The sequence below is a fragment of the Ambystoma mexicanum genome, chromosome 12 (assembly GCF_040938575.1).
Source record: "Ambystoma mexicanum isolate Mex_15411 chromosome 12, UKY_AmexF1_1, whole genome shotgun sequence".
NCBI lineage: Eukaryota > Metazoa > Chordata > Amphibia > Caudata > Ambystomatidae > Ambystoma > Ambystoma mexicanum.
Genome location: NC_090936.1, coordinates 446,218,474 through 446,246,423, shown reverse-complemented (window position 1 = coordinate 446,246,423; position 27,950 = coordinate 446,218,474). Strand labels below are relative to the sequence as shown.

Below are 27,950 nucleotides of genomic sequence, written 5' to 3'. Positions count from 1 at the left end.
GAGGGGGGAGGTGATAGCTAGGAAGGTACAGAGATAAAAACAAAAAGGAATCAGTTGCAGAAAGACGTTGAAGAACAGCTGAAGGGGATAATGTCCAGGATGCAGAACGACACCAGTAACGCGATCAATAAAGAGTATAGGGAGTTAGGGGGCAACTGGACGTTCTCCAATCAAAGAGGGCAGAGCAGTCATTCATATCTGCAGTAGAAATCTTACATTAAAGCTAACAAGGTGGATAGGCTACTAGCGAGACAGTTAAAGAAAAAAGGAGGGTGCCAGGAGTCAGGACCATATTAAAGATTAGGTCTGGCACAACAAGGAACTCCACCTCGAACTAGGACATCCTAAGTGCCTTCAGGGAATTTTATTTGAGCCTTTATGCGACAGACTCACCGGAGAAGGGGGGCCCAACAAGACTTGTGGATTCTGAATAGGAGAGCTGGCCATGTCGCTTCAGTTGGTGCTCATGTTTTCAGCAAGATAAACCCTTCTCAGAAGCCTTTGACACTTTCGAAGGAAGGGCTGATAGCTTATGACTAAGACCTTTGGTATTCCAAGAAGAGCAGAGCAGGGGTGGGACACAAGTCTGTCACAGAAGATATGTATTAGTTATGCAACCACACAAGCGATTTTCCCGAACTAGGCCGCCTGAGGTTAAGGCAGGCGTGGTGTGTATGTGCAGCTGCAGATATAACTGTTAAGCTACAGGAATGAGTATGCAAGAAATCCTTTGCACAAACCAAGACGTGAAACAGGGCGTGCAACCAGCTGTCAACGACTGCAGATTTTTGTCTGGACTAAGTGCCAGCTATTGAATGCAATGTTAACCAAAATGTATACAAGCTGTATGAACTTTGAATGCTTAGCTCACTCCTGTGCAGTCTTCTGAATGTGCAGGGAGTCATGCCCTTTCGCGAAAGGCTAGATGAATAAATGGATGACTTGACTTACTTGGTATGGGTCTTATTGGTGGGGTCCCTTGTACCAGGTTGGGGGTGAGCAAAATGTGCATCCTCAGACTTCCTGGTGAGGACCTCTTTGACAAGGCTCACCCAAGAGGAGAGCGACGAGTTAGAGGGGGCAATCACCCCAGAGGTGGTGAGGACCACGATCCAGTCACTACCAAAAGGGAAAGCACCCGGACCGGATGGCTACCTGGCCAGCATCTACAACATTTTCCGGGAAACCCTGATACTGACTTTAGTGCTCTTATTCAGGTCGTCCGGGAGAATTGCCCGTTCTATGGAGAAGGCCAAAGTAGTTTTACTTCTAAAGTCCAATAAGGACCTGGAGCTATGCAGGTCCTACCGACTCATTTCCCTCATCAACTTGAACGCAAAAATATACACCAAGATATTGGTGACCCGATTAGAGAGGGTACTCCCAAAGCTGATCGAAGTCAACCAATCTGGATTTATTAAAAACAAGCAGGCTTCCGACAATACGCGGAGGGTGTGTCAACTCATGGAGAAAGCTACCCTGACCAATATGCCCGCGGTGGTCTTGGCTTTGGATGCAGAGAAAGCCTTTGCCCAGGTAGAGTGGTCGTTCCTCTTCCACACTATGGAGGCCATGGGGTTGAGGGGGAAGAGGTTCATAAATATGGTGAGGGCTAACTACAAGGATCCCATACTTCGCCTGGCAATAAATGGCCAGATCTAGGAAAGTATAAGGGTATCCCGGGGTAGGAAGCAGGAGTGCCCGCTCTCCCCACTCCTTTACGCAATCCATTTGGAACCCCTTCTCTCCCGTATAAGGGAATCCCCAGACATCACAGGGATTAAGTTTGGCAAAGAGACCCACAAGGTGATGGCCTTCGCGGATGACATGCCATTAGCAATAACAAACCCAGAGACTACGTTACCAGGGTTGGGGAAGTAATTGGGGGAGTTTGGTAGGGTGGCGAGTTTGAAAATTAACGTTCAAATTAGAATTGCTTAATCTGAACATGACAAAGGTGAAGGTGAATAGGTTGAAAGAGAGGTCCCCCCTATAATTGGGCCATCGGGAGCATTCGTTACTTGGGTGTTCATCTTACGGGAGCAATCAGGGGGGATATAGAAGGAGAACTATCCACCGCTTCTGGAGCAGATTAACCACGATTTTGTGGCTAGGGAGAATAAATGTTCTGAAGATGGTGATCCTCCCCAAGATACTCCATCACTTTCAGGCTCTCCCAATTAATGCCACCCCAATTTTGTTTTAAGGAACTTCAGGGCCTGGCAAGCAAGTTTATCTGAAATAATAAAAAGCTGCGACTGTCAATGGGACTATTAATGACACCTACTCACAAGGGGGGCTTGGGGTTTCCACATTTATATCTGTGTTACTTAGCGGCGCAGGTTAGAGTGATACAGGAGTGGTTCAGATCTGACCAAGAAAAGGTATGGGAAAATATGGACAGGGCAGTGGTGGAAAGACCACTAGACAGGGTACTATGGTGCCTGAAGACAGACAGGCCAAAAAATATGTACAAGAGCAGGATCACGGCCTTGGTGGGAGAGTTACAGGACGTCCTGGTTAAGAAGGTTGGGCTAATGACCTTTCCATCCTCATTGAAACCATATTGCAGAACCGACAGTTTTCCCTGGGACAGGAGGGAGCGAGATTTTGGGAAGTGGGACAAGGGGGTGCCAGGTGCTCCAGGACTTGACGGAAGGGAGTGTGGGGGTAAAAATGTATGAACAGTATAAAAAGATTTCAACTTAGGGGAGGAGGAGAGGTTTAGATATTCCCAGTTAAGGCACTGGGTGAAAAAACCTGAGGTTAGAAAGGCAGCAACAAGGGATCTTACCATCTTTGAGAAATTTGTGATGAGCAACACGGGGGAGGCTCACATAATCGCGGACCTCTAAGATATTCTCGTCCCGCGAAAAGGAGAAATGGCCATATATGAAAGAATGGGAGGAGACAGTGGTGCAGGAAATAGAAGGGGAACAGTGGGAATAATTGTGCGCAGCCATCCCCCGCTTTACCAGGGCAGTGCACATTAGGGAAATGTGGATCAAGAGTATGGTCCAGTGGCATCTCACCCCGATGAGGCTTCATAAATTCTACCCAATGGTGTCAGGTAAACGCTGGAGAGGATGCAACTCCCCGGGCACATTTGATGGGAGTGCGGGAAACTGGTGAAGTTCTGGGAGTATGTAAGAAAGTCGACGTCAGACATATTTGGCATACAGGTCTTCAAGGACATTGCAGAAGCCATGTTGGGGTGCGTCCTGGAGCCATTGCCAACTAGAACTCAGAAGAAGGCCCATGTGATTCTCAGCATGGCAACATCACTATTGGTGGCTGAAAAATGGAAGTCTAGAGTGGTCCCAAACAAACAGGACTGGTTGGCCAAAGTCTGGCAATTTGTGGCCTTAGAGTGAGTGACTTACTCTCTGCAAGGAGAGTTACAGAGATTTGGGGCAGACTGGGACGTGGTACTATTGTATCTCCATAGTATACAGTCTATATATCGAAATAACTTTTCTCGAGTCCTTTTTCATTGAAAGTTTTGTAGTGAAACTTTTATATCGAAGTTTTTAAGAAAAATTATCTTAAATCGAAAACATGCATTAAAAACCTTTATATTAATTAATATAATGACTTTGCAATGTATTTTTAAATGTTAACTGTTTCGTGGCAATATCTTTTTTGTCCACCTGCGGTCACTGTTTTGTTCATTTATTTATTTGAGTTGCATTGAAATACATCAGTTTCGGCCATTATGGGTCGGTTTTGGATTTTTTTTTATCCTTTTCCGATGGATTTTATTTAATTTTTTTATTTATTTTTTTTAACAGATTTTGGGTGCTTTTCCCTGACTTTTTGGGATTTGTTATAGTTTTCCCACCAGTATTCCTGGAGGTTTTTTTCAATTTGTTATTTTTTTTTCCTTGGATTTCTGTTTTTTTGGCATTTCATGCTTGGATTGCTCTCTCATGGATGTGGATTTCTTGCTGGATTCGTGTCTTTTCCAGTTTTTCAGTTTGCTGTGGCAAGTTTAAATTTAAATGTGTAACACTTTATGTTGAATGCAATACTCCTATGAATTTTTATAATGTTTTCTTTTCGGAATTGACTCTGCTCCGGCTCAGTAATCAAGTCGCAGTCCTTCAATTACAACAAACGTTTGAGTTCAACTGTATTTCCATGTTCAAAGATTATACCCAGGCAGGGTCCTTTTCTCAGAGCTCTGAATGTATCATCGGTTTTAGGGTTTTTCGGTAAAAGTTTCAATATATAAACGCTTTTCACTTTGTGGATTTAAATTCAGTAAATGAATTTTAGGTAGAATTAATTTGGTAAAACATGCACTCGATATACAAATATCTTTGTAAAGACATGTAACCGACTGGGACGTAGTACTATCGTATCTCTGTAGTAACTCGAGAGTGGGGCTATGCCCGAGGAGATGAACCCTATTAGAGTTGGTTTGAGAACACAAACTGTTAAGATTAAAAGAGATGCCTACTGTCTCGGGGAAGTTTGGGGGCATGTTTAAATTCAAAAATGGCAATAAAATAATTGAAACAAAAGATTGGAAGAATAGAAATGTAGAGGGGAGGAGGGTGGATCAGAAATCTTTTTTTTGAAAATTTTATTTTAGTTATACAGCAATGAAATTACAACTATACATAATATACATATGATTATATTAATACAATAGAAATCACCCCCCCCAAATTCAAGGTTCATATTTGTAATCAACTGATCAGTATAAAGTTAGAAACTTTCCCCAAATCTTTTCAAACAAAGCCATTTTCTTATCTCTTCGGTAAAGCACTCTTTCCATCTCTGCAAGATTATGCATTTCACCGAGCCACACAGCTATATCAATGGGATCTGCTGTCTTCCATCCTCTCAGGATTATTTTTTTCCCCACCATAGCGCTTCTGAAAATCATTTTTTTTCTGACAAATAGTCAGATCTTCCAACATTACATCACATCCCAACACCAGTCTTGAAATCATATTTTAGCCTTTCACCTATAACCTTTGCACAGATAGGATCATACTCCAACCAAAAACCTCTTACTCGTGTGCAATCCTATAACATATGCTCCAGCATTCCAGACTCTTTGTACACAAGCCCAACAATCCAAATTATCACTCATGCCTCTCTTCTCTAATCGCTCCAGTATCCAGAAGACCCGGTTCAAAATCTTGATTTGACGTGATCTCTCTGTTAGCCCCAGAGAGCATAGTTTGACATTCACACACATACGAGACCACTCACTTTCATCAATCTCGCTTTCAATTCTCCTGCTCCATTCCTCCCTCAGTGAATCATTTCCTTTGTATGCAGCCACAATCATACCATATACACGGCTGGCTAACCCACTCTCTCCTGGTTTTGGATCAGAAATCATTGATTTATTTTGAAATTCCAGGAATGTTGTTTTCCAAGCTTTTGTACCTTCAAATTCCTCAACAAGCTGCTCCTACTTACCTGGCAAGCAGGAATCATTCTTGCCATCCCACTTAGATGGACATTCTGCAGAACAGATGCTTTTAAATGTTAAGCCTTCCAAACACCATGGCATAGAAAACATCAGGATTTCAGCGTCAGATTCTTTTGTGTACAACACTCTTCCTTCCCACATCCACCATGCTACATCCTTACTGTAATAAAGGAAACAATTACTGACCTGGCACGTTGTTCAATCACAGACTGTAATTTACAAGGAAAACTTTTAAGACCTTACTCACAGTTTAGATTTTTCCCTTCCGCTATACTCGCCTCGCTCCATCTTTCCCAGTGTCAACTTATTGTGTGGTGTGCAAAGTATAAGCTCTTAAATAAATTAACACACTGGGTGTTGGTGCAAATAGTGACCCATCGATTCGCTAGAGAGGAATATCAGATGTACTGCAATGCATAGGTATTACCAGAAAATGTAGATGCTTTTGTGGCCTCTCTATCCTCCTTGATCTCCCACTGCTGAGAACACATTGAAGGCAAGTGACCAGGTATATTTGATGACCATAGTGGAGGCCAGATTCAAGGAACTGGATGCAACTGCTACAGGCAAGAAATGACGTGCTTAGAAGCCAGAGACTAACATGTTGATTATGTTTTCAACGTGCACCACCTTAATGTTTGCGTTTAAGTATGCTTGTGCCAAAAAGATCAATAATAACTATTTTGAAAGAAGAAGACAGACTACAGGCACGTGCTTATTTGATTGCAGGGGAGGAAAAAGGATTAGGGTGAGTGGGAATCGTTTTCAATGTATGGAATGTGTGCTGTTTCTCATGTGTATGAGGGTGAAAAAAACAAAACCTATGCGAACGACATTACAGGAGTAAGCAAGCCCAGTTTCCTCCTGCAAAGAGAGGGGAAGATGCAAATGTAGAAGGTATAATCAAAAGAGAAGAGAATCCTGTGGTCCTCCCAAGACTGCTCTCATCATACGAATGAAACCAGGCCTGATGTTGGCCTTCATCACTGCGGTTCAAATCCAAGAAATGGTTGAAAAGACTACTTTTGCCTTTGAATCAGGTACCCTCCCATTCCCTTCAATCTATTTATTTGAATTCACCAAAGAACTGTCCAGAGAGATGAATTAAAAGTAACAATTATATAGCAAAGCAAGAGTCAACTGAAAGGAAAATACATGTTAGGTTTGGGGAAGCACAAGAAAAAAAAGATTTTGAGGAAGAGCAAAAAGAAACAGAGAGAGGGCATTTCAAAGATTTGGGGGTGAAGAATAAATTGGCGTGAAAGCAGGACTGAGCACAGGTAGGATATAGCACAGCCAGTAGAATAAAAGGCTAGAAGAATACAAAGGGGCACAAAAAGAGAAATAAGGGAGCAGGGCCATTATAATGAAACTGAAGGCAGTCATGGAAAGAAGCCAGTAGAGAGTAGTAACAGATGGAGAAATATAAAATTGGAGGAAGTTGACTAACAAAATGAAAATTAGAGTTAAAAACATAGACTAAGGGGGGACGAGGGAAGCACAGTAATCAAGTTGTGAAAAAAACATTGTGGGAATAAGAATATTGGTAGCAAAGAAGATCGAAAAGGGCAGATGTTACGACTATAATAAAGCTGAAAGCAATAGGAACGATTGAGAGAACAAATATGTACAGAAAAAATGAGAAGTAAAGATTATTCGGCTATTCCGGCAGATGAAGAGGGTAGGGAGAGAGTTTGGGGCAAAATAAATGGGAGTGTGTAGACTTTCACGAGGGGAGGGGTGGATAAAAAGGGACTGTAGGTTTTGGTAGGAATAAGAAGAAAAGTTGGCCATCTGGTGGAACTGGATCTAAGCCATGTGTCCTCCATCCCATCAATCACTGCTAATCTGTTGGTGCCTTTTTTTGTCCCTTTTTTTCTTTCCCCCCCCTTGCCTTTCTTTCCCTACCCAAGTAGCATTCGAGCCTCTTGTTTTCAGTAGGTCAGCTGCTGCAAGTGCATCTAGGTCAAGTGGCCTCTGGCCCACCTACCAATCAATCACTGATAATCTGTAGGTGCCTTCTCGTTTTGCGTCGCCCTTTCTTTCGCAAAATTAAGCAGCATTCCAGACCTGTTCCTTTTGCAGTTGGTCAGCTGGTGTGGTTTATGTGAGCTTTCCTCCACCCATCTGTCAACCACCACTAAATGTCTTGGTGTCTTCTTTTGCTGTTCCCAATCCCCTCTTTCTTTCATTACGTATCCACGTCTACAGCTGCATATTGCCACCGGAAGCAGCAATGTTGTGCAAGCCATGTGGTCTTCCTTCCTTTCTGCCTGCTTGCTGACCACCAGCAACGCTGCAACCTACTCAGCCATGCCCACTTCGAGCGTTATCAGTGCCACTCCGGCAGACTAGGGTCATTTACCACCACGATCGCCAGCAGGGACAGGAGCGATGTACAGGTCACGTGATCTTAAATCCTGCCTCCTTGCAGCTTTCCACCATGGCTCCAGCCCTCTCAGTCACGCCCATCTTGACCTTTATCAACAACACTCTGGCAGCCTGGGGCCACTTACCACCACCACCAGCAGTAGAGTGAAGTGCAGAACATATGACCTTTCTACATGCCTCCATGCCGATATCCGCCGGCACTCCAGCCAAACCCACCTCTAGCTTTATCAATGCCTTTTAGGCAGACTTGGGACAATTACCATCACCAGCAGGACTGAAGCGCAAGTCACGTGACCCTGCTTCCTGCCTCCTGGATAACCCTCACCAGTTGGCCTCCACCCCGACCTCATTGGACGTTATCAGCTCTGCCCTGGAAGCTCAGGGCCACTTACCACCACAGACAGCTGCAGCATGCGAGAAGTACAGGTAATGTTACCTTGCTCCCCACCACTTTGCCAACAACCATAACTGCTCCGGGTTCCTCAGCCACGTCTAACTCAGGCTTTATCAAAAGTCTCCCCCAGGCTTCCTACACAGAGAGCATCCTCAGCAAAGGACCTACAAAGGATGCCATCTGTTCGTACGCATTAATGCCTGGAAGATCGAAGGTCAGACAACTTGTTCCTTTCCATAGGAAATCATCACCATGTCTCTCCTAACACCGGAGCACATCCGTACTCTCCCTATGAACTGTCCGTTCAAAAGCTTGCACCCCAACAGTTACCCAAACTAGCTAACCTCCTCAAACTACCTCCCATCACCCCACAACCCACACTCCCTATGATCAAAGCTAAAATAACCACTGCACACATGCCCGACATCTTCAACCTCAAAACCCACCATAAACTCAACGCAATCTTTATCATGAAAACTGGGTTTATGCCAACCTTCTCCCAAATCTTCGATGTCCTCGTGCCATTGAGTTATAGCATTTAACATGCAATCCAATCACGGAAGACAGGGGAGCATGGAATTCATCCACAAAAATGAATGGCCTGTGTCAATTCATACCCAACCACCCCTTAACATAATAGAAACCATTACATGAAAAGTCTCCCTCTCAGCCACCGTCAACCTCATTTACAGACCACTTCACAGGTGTGGCATCTTCCAAGAGATTACAGACGTAATCTTGTCAGTCTCAACCTTGCATGTGAATAACATCTACCTTGAAGAAGTCTTAGTTACTTACCTGTAACTGTATTTCTCCAGCATTGGTATCTTTCATAGATTTACATGCTTGAATATTCGGTGATAAATTAAATAATAATAATATATATTTTTATATATATATATATATATATATATATATATATATATATATTATATATATATATATATATACATACACTGCCCCCGGCAGCCATCTTCAGATTTTGAACCGTAGAGATTACAGTATGATGGATGCCGAGCATAGGAGCAGCCTCTCAGGGGAGGCGGGCGCATGTGAATCTATGAAAGATACCAATGCTGGAGAATACAGTTACAGGTAAGTAACTAAGACTTCTCCAGCATTGGATCTTTCATAGATTCAGATGCTTGAATAGAATACCAAGCAGTTAAAACATGCCACCATTATAAACAGATATGCATAATTACAGAAAAACATATTTCTGATCAAACCTTTACCATGCAGCAACACAACGGTTACATACTTCGGGAAAGGTGGGAAAGGAGGCTGGTCCTACCTTATACAAAGAGATGGCGGAGCACTGCCTGTCCAACTGCAGTTTCTTTGTTGGTATCTTCAGTCAGGCAGTAGTGTTTCGCGAAAGTATGTAGAGTGCTCCACGTGGCAGCTCTGCATATGTCTTTCAAGGCCACCGCTGCGTGAAATGCTGTTGACGCCGCCCTTCCTCTGGTGGAGTGCGCAGACGGCGGTCTAGTTAAAGGGTCGCCTTTCAACTGATGACAGTGGGTGATGCAGGACGATACCCAGCGTGCCAGGCTTTGTTTGGATATAAGTTGGCCCTTGGTACGGCCAGAGAAGGAAATGAATAGCCGGTTTGAGGAGCGGAACTCCTTGGTTCTTTGCAAGTAAAACTTCAACACCCTAGACACGTCTAGAGAGTGTAACGTCCTTTCCGCTTCCGAAGCGTGATTCTGGAAGAAGGTTGGTAAAACAATCCGTTCAGTGAACGACATCTCCGAAAGTACCTTGGGGAGGAACTTCGGGTGAGGCCTTAAGATGACGCGGTCTTTCTGGAACAAGGTAAAAGGAGGTTCCGAAGACAAAGCTTGCAACTCACTGATCCTTCTGGCCGATGTGATGGCTACCAGGAAGGATGTCTTCCAGGACAAGAATTTCATATCGCATCTATGTATGGGCTCGAAGGGAGGTTGCATGAGGGCTGTTAAGACGGTGTTGAGGCTCCAGTCCGGAACTGGTGTAGGTGTAGGCGGATAAGTACGCATCAGTCCTTTCAGGAAGATCTTGATCGCTGGTAAGGAGAGTAAGGCTTGCGTCTCCGCGGTTACTGTGTAGGCCGCTATGGCTGACAGATGGACCTTGATAGAGGACAGTGAGAGCCCTGATTTAGCCAGGTGCAACAAGTAAGGCAGAATTTGGTCAACCGAGGCCGTGAGGGGATCGATCGCAGAGGTCTCGCACCATTTGGAAAACCTGGTCCATTTTCTGGTGTAGGTGAGTTGCGTGGACGGGGCTCTAGCGGCCCTGATGATATCCCAGCATTCTGATGGTAACTTTAGGTGCATCAGTTTACGCTGCTCAGGAACCATGCTTTGAGGGACAGGCTCCTCGGGTCGTGGTGGAGGACCTTGTGGTTCTGTTGTGTCAGTAGATATTGATGTGATTTGAGACGAATCGGGGTTTTGCAGGATAGATGTCTCAGCGTCGGGTACCAGACTTGCCGTGCCCAATCGGGTGCAATAAGAATCAAGGAACAATCCTGTTCTTTCACCCTGCGAAGTACCCTCGAAATGAGGGGAATGGGTGGGAAGGCGTAGAGGAGCTTCCCCGACCAATCCACTGAGAACGCGTCTCCCAGCGATTGGTGCTCGGGGTATCTTGACGCAAATCTTTTGCATTTTTTGTTGTTCCTGGTGGCAAAAAGGTCGATCTGCGGATGGCCCCATAAGGCAAATATCCGTCGGGTTTCTCTGTCGTCCAACTCCCACTCGTGTGACGCTGTGTATTCTCTGCTTAATCTGTCCGCTAGGACATTGTCCACTCCTGGAAGGTGCTCTGCCCTGATCTGTATCCCGTAACGCAAGGCCCATGCCCATAGCTGTTGGGCTTCTTGCGACAGAATCTGAGACCTCGTGCCTCCCTGCTTGTTTGTATAGTGCATGGAGGTCGTGTTGTCTGTCTGGACTGTAAGAACTTGACCAGCTATAACCGGTAGGAAGGCTTTCAGCGCCAACCTTACGGCCCTGAGCTCCAACACGTTGATGTGGAGTTGGGACTCTTGTGCCGACCAAGATCCCTTGGTTTGGAGGTCCGCAAGATGAGCGACCCAGCCTGATAAGGAAGCGTCCGTCCGCAGCAGGAGGGTCGATGTCGGTGCTTGAAACGGCATTCCCTGTAGAAGATTCCTCGGAGCGTTCCACCATCGAAGGGCCTTGTGCAACGTCGATGGAATCTGGACAATGTCTTCCCAGCATCCGAAAGCTTGTTTCCATTGGTGGTCCAGAGCTTCCTGAACCGGCCTCATGCGAAGCCTGCAGTTCGGTATGAGGAATATGCATGATCACATCATGCCCAATAGGGATTTGTAAGAGCGCACAGATGTTGTCTCTTTCTGTAGGAAGTTCGAAGTTAAGCGTAGAATCGCTGCTATTCTCTCTGTGGATGGTCTCACTCTGGGAATGCTGGAGTCTAGCTCGGCTCCCAGGAAGAGAGCTACCTTGCTGGGGACGAGGCAGGACTTCGTCTGGTTGATGGAGAAACCTAACTCTTTTAGGAGGTTGACCGTCCTTGACACTGCCGAACGAGCCTTTGCAGCTGAACTTGCCTTTATCAGCCAATCGTCCAGGTATGGAAAAACGTCCGTTCCTGCTCTCCTGAGACTTGCCGCTACCGGTGCCAGGCATTTCGTGAAAACTCTTGGCGCCGATTTTAGGCCGAACGGAAGCACTTGAAACTGAAAGTGGAGCCCTCCCACTGTGAACCTGAGGAACTGCCTGTGTGCTGGATGGATCGGGATGTGGAAATAAGCATCCTCCAAGTCTAAAGTGGCCAAGAAGTCGTGCTTGTTTAACCAAGGTAGCACCCCTTGTAGAGCTACCATCTTGAAAGTTATGCGCTTGATGAACTTGTTGAGAGCCCTCAGGTCCAAGATGGGCCTCCATTGACCGTTTTTCTTTCTGACCCGGAAGAATCGGGAGTAGAAACCTTTTCCCCTCTGAGAATAGGGTACTGGTTCTACTGCTGCCTTCTGGAGCAGTTTTTTCACTTCGGACATGACCTGGCTTAGCATATGTACTCCGCGGGGAATTGGAGGCAGGGAAGGAGGTTGGTCCAGAAATTCCAAGGTGTGACCCTTTCGGATCACCTGTAACACCCATTTGTCCGATGTAATTGACCGCCAGCGCTGGAAAAACTGGCTCACCCTTCCCCCCACCGGGGCGTGGCGAAGGGGGGGGGAGATTGGTCGTCAGTTCTGCTTGCCTTGCGACTTCCCTTGGGCGGAGCCACGTCTGCCTCTATGGGCGTATCTGTTGGATGACTGATATTTATTGCCTTGGTACGTGCCGCCTTGTGCTTTCTGACCATAGGAGGAGGAACGACTGTATCCCCTGAATTTGGAAGATGCACCTCTATAGGGACGAAAAGACCGATGGTCCTTACTTTTGTCCTTTAAAGAACTGATGGCTCTGGCTGTGTCAGTGTCTGTCTTGATTGCTTTCAAATGGTCGTCTATCTTTTTCCCAAAGAGATCTTGACCGTCAAATGGCATGTCCAGAATCTGCGCCTGAACTTCAGGTCTAAAGTTAGTAGCCTTCATATAGGCCTGCCTTCTGAGCACTGTACCGTGCGCCATCTGCCTGAAGCCTGATTCGGCCACATCAACTGCCGCGTCGATCATGTGATCCGATGTTGCTTCACCATCCGCGATAATGGATTTTGCCTCCTCCTGGAGCTCCGGTGGTAATTGTTTCGCCAAGTTAGACATGCGGAGCCAAAGCTCGCGATCGAATCGTGCGGTCATGGCCAGTGCATTACCCGCTCTGATTGTAAGTGATGCAGAAGATGAAACTTTCCTGCCCATGGCTTCCAATTTGCATCCGTCCTTATCCGGTGGTGCCGACAAAGGTGAGGAGGGGTTGGCGAGTTTCTTTCTGGCCGCCACTGTAATAACTGAGTCCGGTTTCGTATGACCCCTTAAACAAAGCGGTGCCGAATCCGGAGCTTTATACTTCTTTTCTGGCCTGGACACCAACGCCGGAGTCGATAAGGGCGTAGATAGGATCTTGGATCCGGAATCCCAGATGGTATCGAGGAGGGGAATTGTAGTCACTGTCCTCCTTCGTTTGTCCCTGTGCTCATAGAGCACTGATTGCCTTTCCTCCGAAGAAACCTGAATTTTAAACAGTTCTGCGGCTTTACCTATTATGGTGTGGAAAGAAACGAGATCATCCGGCGGTGAGGCCTTGCCCGGCGAGTCTCTCCTCCTGGGCTTCTCGACGACGTAGTCATCCCAATCACTGTGTGCGTCTGGCTCCTGAGTTATTTCTCCTTCTTCTGGTTCCGAAAAATCACCAAAAGGATCCTCCTGCCAGTCTGATACCGAGATGGTGGACGGTACCATGGTGGGATCTACGTCCGGAGATCGCGGTCTGTGCGATGACTGTGGTGACGGGACTCTTGTAGGTGAAGCACTGTGGGTGCTGCTCCTCGGTCTTCGAGCAGGTGATCTCATCCATTTTTGCGGTCTACTCCTGTAAGGAGAGCAACCCGATGTGCCTGGAATCGGGGATGACTCTCTAGGAATGGGATTAATCGGAACTTGCTTCTCCCTTTGCCGTTTGTAAAATTCTTCTACAATCCTCTGCACGGATAACATGAGCACCGGGTCATGAGGATATTCGGATTCTCCCGTGGACGGGTGCCAAGGAGAGCTGTATTGTTTCGGTAAGGGACCGATGGACTCTTCCACCACTTCTGCATCAGAGAATTCTTCCTGAAGAATTATATCCGGAAGTTCTGCCATGTGCCCCAAAGGTGAAAATTGCTGCACCAGAGGTTCAGTTACAGTATTCTTCTCAATGATATTGCTTGTAATGACAGGAGCTTCAAGAGTAAGAGGCAGTAATTCCTCTGTAACTGCCGAAATTTGCGGTGCCTCTGAAGGCGTTATGGATGGTGTTATTCCCGTCGACGAGGGCTTCGCCGACGACTGAGATTTTCCCGTCAACGACTGAGATTTTCCCGTCGACGAGGGCTTCGCTGTCGACTGAGATTTTCCCGTCGACGACTGAGATTTTCCAGTCGACGAGGGCTTCGTTGACGAATGTGGAGTGTGCTCCGTGGACGACTGTGTCATGGATGAATGCTTCGTGGACGAGTGGTGTTTCTTGCTCGTCGACGATTGCTTCGTGGTCGACATGTCCGATGACAATGATCTAACTGTCGACGATGTCTTAAGCATCGTCGTCGTCGATGCTGGTTTCGTCGACGGTATGGCCGATGACGGGCCTTTACCTTTCCCTTCATTCGTGGGCGGTTTACCCGCCGACGACTGCCCCCCCCCGTTTGTTGCAAACTCCTCCTTACCTCTGGAGGCAGATTTTGCTGACTTTTTCTGGCTTGAAAGGTCAACTGGAGGCAGAAAGGGTATCAATTCCAGCTTCCTCTTTTTGGATTTGGGAGAGGAACTCCTTTCCACTGAAGAGGCCCTTCTCTTTGAAGTTTGCCTCTCAGGTGGAGTGCTGGATTGGACAGGAGCTGTTCGGACAGACTCTTCGTCCGAAGATTGATCCCTGGATTCCAGGTATGAAAGGAGTCTTCTATGCCTGTCATGAAGGGTCTTGGTGGAAAAAGTTTTACAAATCTCGCATTTTTTAATGTCATGTGGGTACAGACAATAAATGCAATGCTCGTGGGGGTCCTTGTAGTAAACCAATTTCTTCTTGCACCTCGTGCAGTCCCTGAACAGGGAAGGCTTCCTGACAGCCTGAGGTGCCTCCATTTCTGAAGAGAAGTTCAGTCGACGATTTTGAGAGGAAAACAACAAGTTTTGCCACCAAGGTTAATTGGAAAGAAAGCCCCTAGGAAGGGGAACAAGATGGAATATATTTTACAAAAAAGTAGAAAGAATTTGGAAAAGCTCAGAGAGCTTGAGGATTCCCTGTGTCTGATAGACTGCGGTGAAAAATCTGAAGATGGCTGCCGGGGGCGGAGCTTAAGCCCTGCCACCTCATTGGCTGGGGCCATAAAGGACCAAAGTGAGGTGGAGGGACTACACAATGAAGTGGCTCATAGGCTATAATGGGCTATGTACATGCACTGCTAGGTGGCAGTGTATGTATATATATATATATATATTTTAAAAAAAAATTATTATTATTATTTAATTTATCACCGAGGATTCCCAGTCTGACGACGGGGAATATTCAAGCATCTGAATCTATGAAAGATCCAATGCTGGAGAATTCAATCTCCTGGCACCCACCCAACTAAGAATACCAGTAAAGTCCTCTTATCCCTAGTTGAATCGATGGGTCCTACTGAACTTGTGGTCTCCTCCACCAACATCATAATCCTCCCCTCCACCTTCCTCCTAAATGGTGCTGACCCCACTGCCCTTGACTGGTCAGATCACACCCCTATACCCTTTCTCCCCAACTCACACCATGGTATCCCATAAAGTCCAGAATAAACACTGAATGGTCGAACTACGATCATTCAAAACTTTGCTAGCAAACACCATGGATGAAAGATTCTTTAACTTCCCTTCCTCTCGGAAGGCCTTATCTCTATTCAACTCCTTTTACCAAACCTCAAAAGGTTTGGACCAACACAGACACACCAATCAAAGTAAACCAGGCCAGGACACAAACCTCTGCCCATTGGGTAAACCCAAAAGCTCCAACAGTAACAAAAGTGTGATGCGGTCATTAGAAATATAATGGCGCAAGGCATACCAACCAGAAGACCTCCTAGCGCTCAAGACCGTAAAAAGTCTAACTGTCAGACCCTCATCAATGAGGCCAAAGCTACCTATTAGACCAACATCATTGCACCAGCCCATAACAGGAGCAAAGGAATCCTTTGCAGCCGTCGAGCAATGTATTAACCCTACGTCAAACACAGTGGTAGCAAATTCACTTGACAAATACTGCCCTTGAATTAGAGGATCTGGCAAAACCACGATCCTATCACTAGACTCCCTTTCTTCTGAAATATAATTGGGAAGGCATTTGGAAATTAGCTGCTCGCTAAAATTGACCATCTCATTCTGCTTCAGGATTATCAATCCTGTTTCAGGCCAAAATGCAGCACAGAGACAGCCATAAAAGCCAGAAAGATAGCTCAGCGGGTTGAGCACTCGCTGCTGCAATCTGAGCATTATCTGCAAGTCGCAGGTTCGAATCCCGGCAAGGCCAACTCAGCCTTTCATCCTTCCGAGGTTGATAAATCAGTACCAATTTCGGTTGGGTGATATTGTATGTAAATATGTGCTCTGTAAAGCGCTTTGGATTAAGGCGCTATATAAATAACACATCATTATCATCTAAGTGGTTGATAATGTCTTGCAAAATACCAATACATGTTATGCATGCCCATTAGTCCTTTGCAACATCCAAACCATGGTCGCCCATGACATGCTGCCCCTCCTTACTTACAAAATGGCCTTTGCAGGCACCATCATGAAATAATTCTCCTCATACTTATATAGGAGACATGATCATCCAGATAGGTTCCCCAAGGTTGGCACACTGCCACGTGTGCTCCAAAGGCCCCCACATCCTCTAACCGTTCTTATTTAATCTATAAATGACCCCTCTGCGCGCTCCTAACTGACTCCAATATCTCAATACAAGTGTACGTGGATGACACTCAGCTATAACTAAAGGTCAGGTGTCCCCAGGACATTGCCTGCTCTCTGCAGGCCTTGCTACCATTCAAACATGGATGTCAAGCACCTATTTCAAACTTAACACTCCCAAGACAGAATTCCTCCTCGTAGGCCCACCAGTCAAGCAGGTTCCCACTGAAAAGTGGCTAGACGGTGTGCACCTGGGTGGATTTACCAAACTCTCCAACTAAAGGAACTTTCTAGGATGTATTTCTGATCGCAGCCTATCCTTTCAACAACACATAACTAGCAAGGCCCAAATTGCCTGCCATCAAATCACCATACTACGTAATATCAAACCCTTCCTGCCGTCCCAGGACCTCCGAATTGTAATACAGACTCTGGTAATCTGTCACATAGTTGGAGGAAACACCCTACAAGCTGGGCTTCCAGCCACACAGCTAGCCCCCCTTTAGGCAGCACATGTCACAGCAACACATATCACTGGGGCCCGCAGGTTCTACCACGTCTACTGCAATCCATGCAAGCTGCACTGGTTATCCCTAAAAGCTAGGATCCTGGTAACAAAGGCCTGTAAAAATCACTTGCAAGGCTACCGTAGATGACACACCCCCTTACATGGTGGGAAATTTAAATGCCTGTGGCAGATTGCAACATATGATCAATAGGACCTTTGACAGACTTAAACTAGATGTGTATGCAGGGAGAAAACTAGGAAACACTAATTCTCCCGCTATGCTCCTGTTTTATGGAATTCCATTTTAGTAGCAATCCCATCCCCTGTCCTGTAAAGAGCTGCAAATCTGGCTATTCCAGTAACATCTTGACTTTACCTAGACTCCAAAGCTCACCAGACAAGGTGAGACCATCTTAAACTCAAGACGATGCTACTGTGTTGTTTTGCATACACACACAGATATATGCAAACAGAGTACTGCATTACTGTCTGCCTACCAAATCTCTTGCCGGTTAATATTACCGGATACTGCTGTACAGGTCTCCGATGCTTCCGAGCTAGGATTGCAATAGATAAAATAATATTTAAAATCATATTAAAAGCGAATGGGCGTTCATAGCGTAATGGCAGAAAAGAGACATGGAGAAGTATGGAGTTGAACAGAAAATGTGGATAGAGAAAAATATCTCCAGTCATCGAAGCAAAAATTACAATAGAAGCCAAATGAAAGAGTAATAGAAAGAAGAGGAACAATGTAGGGACAACAATAAAAGTTACAAGGACTAAATAATGTGGTACTGCAAAGTGCAACTGGACAGCACAGGTGGAATCGCCAGCCAACGAAACAGAGTAAGCGTGATAAGTGAGACAAACATTGAACCAGGAAAGAGCAGAACCGGAAATACTAAGAGAAGATCAGAGAACAGAAGAACCTACTATGCTAAAAGGTGCAGCAGGTTGTTTACAATGGCAAGAAGTTTGGATTTTGTATGACATGAAGAAGATCATTTCAGTAGAGTGGGCAGGATGAAAGCCAGATTTCATTTGAGGCAGAAGGGAACCGGAGACAAAGTAAAGGGATTGTTGGGAGTAAACAGTGGGGTCAGAGAGCATAGAAAGAGAAGAATGAATAGGCACAGTAAGGTAGTGAAGGATGAGAGAGGTTAAGAGAGGCTTCTTTTTTTTTTTTTTTTTTTTTTAAGAACGATGCCATGCTGAAAGAAAAGGGGAACACCGCCAATCGAGACAGAAGAGCTAGAGAGAAGTAAGATAGGTAAAAGAGTGACAATACATGGGAGTCTGATCGAGCAGCAGTGAGATTGGCAGATTGGAGCAAGAGACTGAGGAAAGATCAAGAAAGAATAGTAAAATAAGAAAAAGAGGGCCGATTAGAGGATGGAGGAGCCAGGTGGAGAAGCAGGAGAGAAGGAAAAACACAGATAGTCAATTTCAGAGGTAAAAGGAGGCGACGAGAGACGTGATAAAATATTGATAGTAAAGATATTTGACGCAGAATAGCTCAAGATCACAGAAAGTGTGAAGAGCGCAGCTAGTTCTGAAGGAGAACCAGATTTCTTCCAATGCTATTCCATTTTACGTATATAACCAGCAGTAGACATAGGTGAAGAAGCTTATGAGAAGGGCCTTTTTTAATTAGCAGGTCCCCAATTCAGAGGGTGCTTATGCAGATGCTAATATTGGGTAATCTGCAGCATTTTTTTAAATGGGACATTGTAGAGGTCGCGTTTCACCTCATGGCACACCTGAATCTTCAGATGTATCTGCACCGTCAACCATTCATGATGACCCTACACTGTGCCAGTGACCAAAAGAAGGCTTCCAGGCGTCCCCTGTGCCTGCATTACCAGAAATTGGTCATACCTAGATTCTGGTGATATATGGCAAGCAGACATTCTAGAAGAAGTGTAATTCATGGGCTCGTGTCCGCTAAATCTGATTTCACCTGCCAGGGTGACTCAAATGGTTGCAAAGTATGCCCACGCCCAGCAGTAAGAAGTTGCAAAACAAAATATATAACTAAAGGATTGTGGAACAGTGGGTGTTATTATCGCCTACAGGGGAAAGGGACAGCACTTAATATGGAAAAGTAGCCTGTTACTGTGATTGGGTAGGTAGCTCTTAAGCAAGGGGGCAAGGAGGCAATGTCTTGTATGGCCACTTGGTAGCAGTGAAGAAGGTCACCTATGGGTGTCTTGCTTACCTCTATGGGAATCCCCCCTATGCTTCTGTAACCCCAAGATAGCCTGGTCCTGGCACTCAGAAGAGCCCAGTCAGACGTCAATGCCCTGGAGCTTGCCAGCAGGGAGCAACTGTGCTTGAACAGAGCCATCAAATCAGTAGGGAAAGCTTGAGTATCGACTGCTGCTACTCGAGTTCCTTGTGTTTCTCCTTGACAGGGAAGAAGGGAGAGTTAGAACGATATGCTCAATGCAATCCCACGCTCAGCTGCGGCAGCCATCTTTGAATATATGCGCTTGTCGATCAGGACCATTGGAGAGCCATAACATTGCTAAATACTATTGTTAATTATTTGAAAGTATTTTTAAACCTTCATAGTCAGTAATATCATTGAAACACCAAAATGGTATAAGTAATTTGCAAAACGAACTAGTAATGTTTGTGAAATATGTTAAAAATATAAAAGCTATCTGAATAAAAATTAATTATATCGTAAAGTGTGGAAGTTCTGGAAAATCTTTCATTTTAATATGTTGACGTTAACGTTCGACCTAGCTGTGTTTACGTACAAAGCAGTGTAGCATTCGGTTTGTCTAGTCCTTCTTTTGTGTTACTTTTCTATCTCGAAACAACCATGGACACAAACTACGACACCCTCTGTTGCTATGCAACACGCAGCGAGCCACCAACGTGTATTCTAAAAAGATGATTACACTGCCACTTCAGTAGTCTTGTCTGGTGGTGGTGTTGGTACTCCGTAAACATCTGTATCCTCCGCCTTCTGGTCGTGTACAAACAGAAGCATCTTCCACGGGCATTCTTTCGCTGTTTTGTAAAAAGTGAGCTGTTCTATAACTGGCTTGTCATAACACCTGCTTCCTAAGAAAGACAAAGCGCACACGTCTTATGCAGGCCTACAGCGCAGGCTGAAGATGTGTGGGAATGTGGGGGCCCATTTAAAAATAAATTTGTGGGAGGCCCCCTTCGCTACGTGTGGGAAAAACAATCGGCGGAAAAAGTTGGATAGAGGTGCGCACCTAATTTGTATATAGTTATCTCGAACTTTGAATATTAATCTTAAATGTTTAGGTGAGGGGGAGGAACTGGGGTCATGGCACAAGGCCCCTACACTAGACAATGAAAAGAAAGAGCATTCAACTTAGGAATCCTACCGTCCCCTGCACACTTTCAAATGTTTGGAAAAATCCACTACTGTCATTTGAACAAAAAGGTAAGAAAATAACATAGAGTTCTGTTAGTAACAAAGTAAAGTACACGAAATTATTGTAAACCAAAGGTACTTTATCAAACCATATTTGAACCATATTGTTTTGATAAAGTACCTTTGGTTTACAATAATTTCGTGTACTTTACTTTGTTACTAACAGAACTCTATGTTATTTTCTTACCTTTTTGTTCAAATGACAGTAGTGGATTTTTCCAAACATTTGAAAGTGTGCACGGGACAGGAGGATACCTAAATTGAATCCTCTTGCTTTTCCAAAACAATCGGAGGCACACGTTGGGTGCTTAAGTTATAAAAGACAGAAAGGAATGAATGTCTGGGTGAGGCATGTGAGCTGACTATAGAGATGATGCCTTATTAATCGAAAAATATTGTTCATTTGTACAGGTTTAGGGCAATATTCTCAGCGTTTTTGTGCTTTTCATCAAGGAAATCGGTGACGGCCCACTTTCAAAGCCATGTGCATCACCCATTGTGCACTGCACAAGACAGGCCCAGAATGCCTATAACACAAGCTCACCCCTTACAAACCCATTATAAACCTGGGATCAGGCATTACACTCCTCCTCGTCATCCCTCCCATCAAATCGACCAGAATAGGGGATCCTCCTTTTCTGTCCAAGCACCCACAATTTGGAACAGTATTCCTCTTAACAACCGCTGCTTAGAGGATCACCTTGCCTCCCGGAAAGGCCGTCAAGACCTGGCTCCCCCCTCCCCTCCTGTGTCCTGACAAACCCATTATGCACCTCAGGTTATTTTAACAACCTGCCAGATATTTGGGGCAGCAATGAGTTCCTCAAAGAATGTACCGAGCAACACAGAGAAAGGACTCCGGCAAACCTCAGGCCTGGACCCGCACCGCGTCATCGAAACAAGAAACCACCCAGGACTCACAGGTATGTATTACACTCCATGTTGATGGAAGATAGACGCAGCCACGACCGCCATGCAGTGTGGGCTGCCTGATGTATGTACTCGAAACAGGAGAAGGGCTGGACGGCCAGCTCTCCTTTTGTTTCGAGTAACTAACTAGTCATCACACAGCATGATGCTGGGCGATGACTAGTTACTCAAAAACAAAAGGAGAGGCTGGGCCCTCCAGCCCACCTCCTGTTTCAAGTACAGACCTTTCATTCAAGGAGCCTGTGGTTAAAGCGGGCTCCTTGCATAAAAGCACTGTCTGCTGTGTGCGAGCTGTGGCACACTGGTGTCACACCCTTTGGTGCGCCCAGCCCCTTCTTTTGTTTAAAAGGAGGAGCTGGGCGCATCAAAGGTATAATGCCAGTGTGCCCCAGCTCCAACTTTTACAAGCCGCACCCCCTAACTAGGCCTCCCCATCGATTTCCAATCCCACTTAAAGCACTGACGACACCTATGCCATTAGAATGCAACTAAGTCCCACAGCACAAATACGGTATAGCGGGACACAATCACTCTCTTGGACTCGCGTACTCTCCCAACAACCTCACAGCACCCTCCACAAGCCAGCTCGACAGAGTCGCTAGCAGGGACTTGGCCATACCTGCCTCTTTCATATTTGCCTAAATGCACACATGCATTCTAATCACCTCTGACGAACCTCCCATACCACGGACTTCGGTCCCCCGAATGCGTCAACTGCAGCACTTTGAGACCATACCAATGGGAATAGGTGCTCTACAAATGCCATATTGCATTACATTACATCTCGAACTTCCTATGCTGTCAGACTCTGGATGGCATTTCATGTCTCATGGTTAAGTCCTCAAACAATAAAAAAATCGACCTCCCTGGACACCTGCCCCCCTCCCTCCCCTTCTTTATCTCACCATCTCATTTCCACTTGGGTTCCTATCACTATCCCCTAAGCAGAGGCGTTGCTAGGGGGTGTCTGAGGGGGCTAAAGCCCCTGGTGTTTTGGTTGTAGCCCCGGATAGAATCTCAGGAGCTACAACCAAAAGGCTAGCTAGCCCCCAGTCCCGACAGATCCGACATTAGCGTAGCCCCGGGACTTTTCCAGACCTAGCAACAACCCTGCCCCTAAGGCTCCCAACAACTCAAACTTTGCCAATTCATCACCACTGATATCACTGCAAGACAGAAATTCCTTATCATCAGGATAACCTACCACCTCTTAACTCACCCCAAAGATAAAACTCTCTGTACCACGTAACTGGCTAAGCACGCTAGCATGCGCTGGGGTTTTGTAATGTTGGGGCCGGGAGGTGCCAGTTGGTGCATTCTTGAGTGAAGATGGAGAGTGAAGAGACATACATATATTTTGAGCCATTGAACCCTGTTAATGTTTCACCTTACTTCTCCCTCCATCGTTGTGTCACTATGCCGTTGCTAAACGCTTTTGTGTGGACGAGGACAGGGATTCCCAACTGAAGGAACAGCCCAGCAAGTAAAAACGTAGTTGAGCCGAGGCCCACACCACCAATATCCGCTAACAGGCACCTGAATGGATGATCAGAGGGGCAGCAACAGTGCTGGGAAAACCGCTAACCTTGGTGCATGAGGCCAGGAAGTGCCACCTATGCAGAACTTCGAGGTGACTTACGAGGGCGGAGCATGCAGGAAAGAAAGGCTGCAGCCGAGCTCGTCTGTGGGATGAGTGTGACTTCTCCAGAATGACCTGAAGAGGCCTGGAAGAGTCAGAGGGAGCAGAGCTTTCCTAATGAGGAAACAACAAAGGAAATTAGTTGAATGTGCAGCTGGCATTGAAAATACAGTGAACTCATAGCAGCAAGATTAGTAGATAATAGCACGTCTCGCTCACAGAAAGATAGTAGATGAACTTCAGGGATAAGGTGAAAATGAAGGAGCAGTAATTGGGTCTGGGTTGCCTTGTGAGCAAACGTAATATAGATCATGGATGACATGATGGAGGAGCAGAAAAGAAGCAGCAGACTGGCTGTGAGTGCAGACCGTGTGTCAACCACCAATGTTCCTGCCAACACCAGGGGCTCCCACTGTGACCTGGGAAATATGGAGATAATTGTTTGAAGCCTTTATGGAGGCACAGGATGGAAAAACGTTCCGGGCCACAAACAAATTGGCTGTTTGGGCCCAGAAAGGTGTGAGGTTGATGAAACATTTACCACCAGTTGTCGATGAGGCACGTATGGATGTTGTTGCCATTAACATGACTCAATTGGAAACCTGCTTCAAGGCAAAAGTAAATGTGTTAGGAAGATGTATATTCTATTAAAAGAAACAAAGCAATAACGAAAGCATTGATAAGTACATCGCAGACTTAAGTTACTTGGCGGCAACATGTGATTTCAAAAGAAAAGATGAAGAGCAAGTTCTTCAGGATCAGTGACTAATACACGTGTACAAGGAATGCTTCTGGACGGGCAGAAACCCGGCTTTGGTTGCAACGATTGACATTGCCCATAATATCGAGAAGTCAGGAATGAACCTGCAGGAACTCAAAAGTGAACCAGACTTGCCAATGTGCAGCGTGAGAATCAAAACAGGAACTAAGCCTTTTAGAAATGAGGATCATAAAGAGTCAAACTTCCATGTAGAGAGCACAAGCAATGGAAGATTAGAATATTATCACTGTGCAAGTGAGGGACGCCTTGGTATAGACACATGTCCAGCGAGTAACAAAATATGACCAAGCGGAAGTGGATGTGGTTTTGGTGGTGAGGGATGGACAAAATGGGGCTAGATGCCCCAACCATGGTGTGAAGTCGAATGTGATGGTCAAACCGTAAAAGTCATGGCTAAAGGGGGGCGTGGCCAACATGGTGAGCTGAGTGGACGTACATCGGAACAGCTCTGTCCAGGCCAGACGAAATAAATGCAGTACTGCCATCAGGCTTACTGAGAATTAGCACTGTGTGCAGCGGAGATACAGGGGGAACACCCTGAGTAAGAACGCCAGCAGAAGGATGCCAGCTTTGAGTGGAGGGAGAGAGGAGCCCTCAGATCTGCGTCGGGTGTGTAAGCTGAAAAAAAAATGGCAAATTAACAGGGGGGGTCCTGGGAGTCCCTCTGCCAGACATTAGTCCTGGTTACGAGAGATTTACCCAGAGTCTTTAGCTCACTATCTTTCACAGAGAAGAAATATCCCAAACATATCAGTCTTTGTCCTACCCTGGGGCAGTGCTAGGCAATTCCTCTTTAAACAAGAGTACCAACAGCAACCCCAGACACGTGTTTCGGTCTGGTTGGACCTCATCAGTAGGGTGGAGCTGTGCCTCTCTAAGAATAGTGAGCAAGGGGTCCACGTCTGGATTCCCCTAGTAACTTAGGGTGAGACCCAAAGCTACTAAATATGCAAATTAACAAGGGGGGTCCTGGAAGTCCCTCTGCCAGACATTAGTCCTGGTTACGAGAGACTTACCAGAGTCTTTAGCTCACTATCTTACAGAGAAGAAATATCCCAAACATATCAGTCTTTGTCCTGCCCTGGGGCAGTCCAGCACCGAAATGCTAGGCAATTCTCCTCTGAACAAGAGTACCAACAGCAACCCCAGACACGTGTTTCGGTCTGGTTGGACCTCATCAGTAGTAAAATGGCGGCATGTTCCCGCCGGGAGCAGAGAGCAACGGGGACGCCGGTCTGCAGCTAAAGAAACAGTCGTGGAGAAGAGAGTTGGAAGGTGCCGCACGATGAAGACTAGCCCCTGACAAGAGTGAGTTGAGGTCTGCTGGGTGACGACAATCGGGAAATCGAGAGGTGCCCGATCCGATAAAGGCGGGCAGTGGAGAGGAGCATGGGATCCCAGCACCCGGGCAGGAGACCAGCAAGAGGAAAGCGGGGGGGGGGGTCGTGGGCTAATAAGGTGCGGAGAGGAGAATCGATGGGGCGCAACCAAGGACCACATTGCAGGCGCACAACAGAAGGAGACCGGGCAAGGAGAGGAGAATCAGCCGCGGTGAAGGACCGCCAGCAGAGCAGAGTGCGAGAGGAGCGGGGGCCCGGGAGGAGCCGGGACAGAGAGAAGTCCCCAGTGGGGCAGAGTGAAGGAGGAATTAATGCCGGAACTAACGGCCGGAGGAAGGGGAGGCCGTGAAGGTCTCCGGGCAGCACAGGACAGCCCCAGCAACTCAACAGAAACTGAAGAGCCCCCAAGAGCCAGCGGCGCTGCACAGGCCAGTAGGCAAGGGGGCAGGGGAGCAAGTGAAGTGCGCAAGTGGGGGGCACAGCTATGGGGAGGATTGAAGAGGCCCCGAGGGAGAGGCGGCAAACACACAAAATACAGACGGGGAGCAACTCCATAGAGCGCAGTGCCGGCAGGAAGCGGGCGCATGCCGCAAAGGTGACCAGCTATAAACAAACAGAGTAAAAGGGAGATGGGATCAGATTCTGGAGCACGCTCTGCTTAAGGAGGGCTGGAGCACTAGAGCACTCCTCAGACGACCGGAGAAGAGGAAGGAGAGTACAGAAGAGCAATACCAGCTGCTTGCTGAGTACAGTGGGCCCCCAGGGGGGAGAGACACCAGGAGCCAGAGGGCCTAAAGATATGCCACCATAAAGAGTGCAGGAAGGACTCAAGGACCCCAGAGGAAGGCAAAAAGGCCCCATGGCGCCGAGAACTATGAGGTTAGATATTAGAAATCAGTGAAAGAGACCGCCTGCAGGAGGGCAAAGGTGCAAAAACTGGACAGAACGGCCGGCACAAGAGGGAGCAGTAGCGTAAGTAGGTCAGCAGCGGGGCAACATGATCCATTGCATCCGGGGCTGTGAGGCGACGTCCGGGAAGGCCAAGAAATCTGGGGCTAAATAGCAACGTGCGGGAGAAATGGCAGGAGTGGAACAATGAGAAACTGATGGGACCAAAAAAGAAGAACCCCAATCAAGGTGAGCAGGAGCAGGAAGGGAGCAGTAAAGGTCCAGTACAAGCAAAACACCCTTTTGGCAATCCGACGGAGCAGAATATCGGCACAATGGCTCTCGCTAAGGAGGATCTACTCGCTGCGCTCGCCAAATTCAAAGGCGAGGTAACGGACACTGTTAAAGAAGAGGGCGCGAGCATAAGGGAAGAACTCTCACAAGCTATCACTAGCAATAGAAGGGACATAGATGCACTAGGAAAGAGAGTGAGGGTTATGGAAAAACGCCTAACAGAGTTGGAAGGAAAAGAGCCTGAATGGTCATGACAGGCGATGGAGACGGAGGAGAGGCTGAGGGCACTCGAGGAGAAGTGTGAGGACCTAAAAACAGATCAAGAAGGGAAAACATTCGGATAAAGAACCTGGGGGAGGGGGCAGAGGACTCGGATCTAGAGGCCTGCATAAGGGAAATATGCAATGAACTGGTGGGGAAGAGGCGGCCCGTAACGTGGGGATAGAAAGAGCCCACAGAGTGGGGAACAGAAGAATGGGCCCAAGGGCGAGACCGCGCAACATCTTGGTTAAGATGCACAACTACAAGGACAAGGCACAGCTAACAGGGGCGGCCAGATCAAAGGGCAAGAAATGGGTGAGAGGGCAGGAAGTGCCGATATACGAGGACCTGTCCCTAATCACGTTGGCGAGGAGACAGGCCTTCAAGCCACTAACAGAGGAACTCAACAAGAGGAAGCTAAGATACAGGTCGCTCTATCCGACGCTGATCCAATTCCGTATGGGCAACGAAGAAAAGACGGTCACCCAAGTAGAGGACGGGCTGAAAGCCCTGGGGATGGCACCAAATGAGACAGGACGTGACAACAGTAGGACCCAACATGAAGCAACAACGTCTGCAGCGAGGCCTGGTTCGCAGAGCTGGACTACGAAAAAAGCGAGGAAGACACGAGGAGGAGCAACAGGAAAAGAACTCATGCTCATGGTTAAAGCACCACATGGACTAGAATATAGCCTGATGGTCGGTAAGAAAATGGTTGGGGGGTTGGGGGGGAAGTTGGGCCTAGCACGGTTCACCAAGAAGGACCACGTCGAGAGCTTGGGCAAGGAACCAGGAACAGTTATAAGAGGGGAATTCTTAACCAGTCCGATGGGTGGGAAGAGGCGAGGGGGAGAGGGCTCAATAATCCAGAGGCAACTGACAGTGTCAGAGAATATAAGGAGGCTACTATTTAAAGTGGGATGTATAAGCTGAGAACATGGTACGTAAGGGGCCTGGACAGTTCCAACAAAAGGGTAGCAGTCATGAGAGAATTAGATAAGGAGGGGCCAGAGATAGGAAATGCACCTGGTGAGGGGGGATGAGGGACGCATGCGCAGCAGGAACTACACACAACAATACCACGCCATGGCAGG

At 46.7% G+C, this 27,950-nt stretch overlaps 1 protein-coding gene across 2 annotated transcripts in view; it reads right to left on the bottom strand.

Annotated features, from left to right (window-relative positions):
* The window catches only part of HDHD5 (haloacid dehalogenase like hydrolase domain containing 5), a 511,697-nt gene that overhangs the window by 357,815 nt on the left and 125,932 nt on the right, over positions 1-27,950 (bottom strand). Inside the window, exon 1 of one of the 2 annotated variants that reach the window (XM_069628652.1) lies at positions 19,524-19,705. The exons of the other annotated variant lie outside the window; for it this stretch is intronic. Within the exon in view, the coding sequence (XP_069484753.1) occupies positions 19,524-19,652 (129 nt within the window). The 5' untranslated portion in view covers positions 19,653-19,705. Of the gene's footprint in view, positions 1-19,523; positions 19,706-27,950 lie in introns of those variants that run through there. 2 annotated transcript variants of the gene reach the window in all.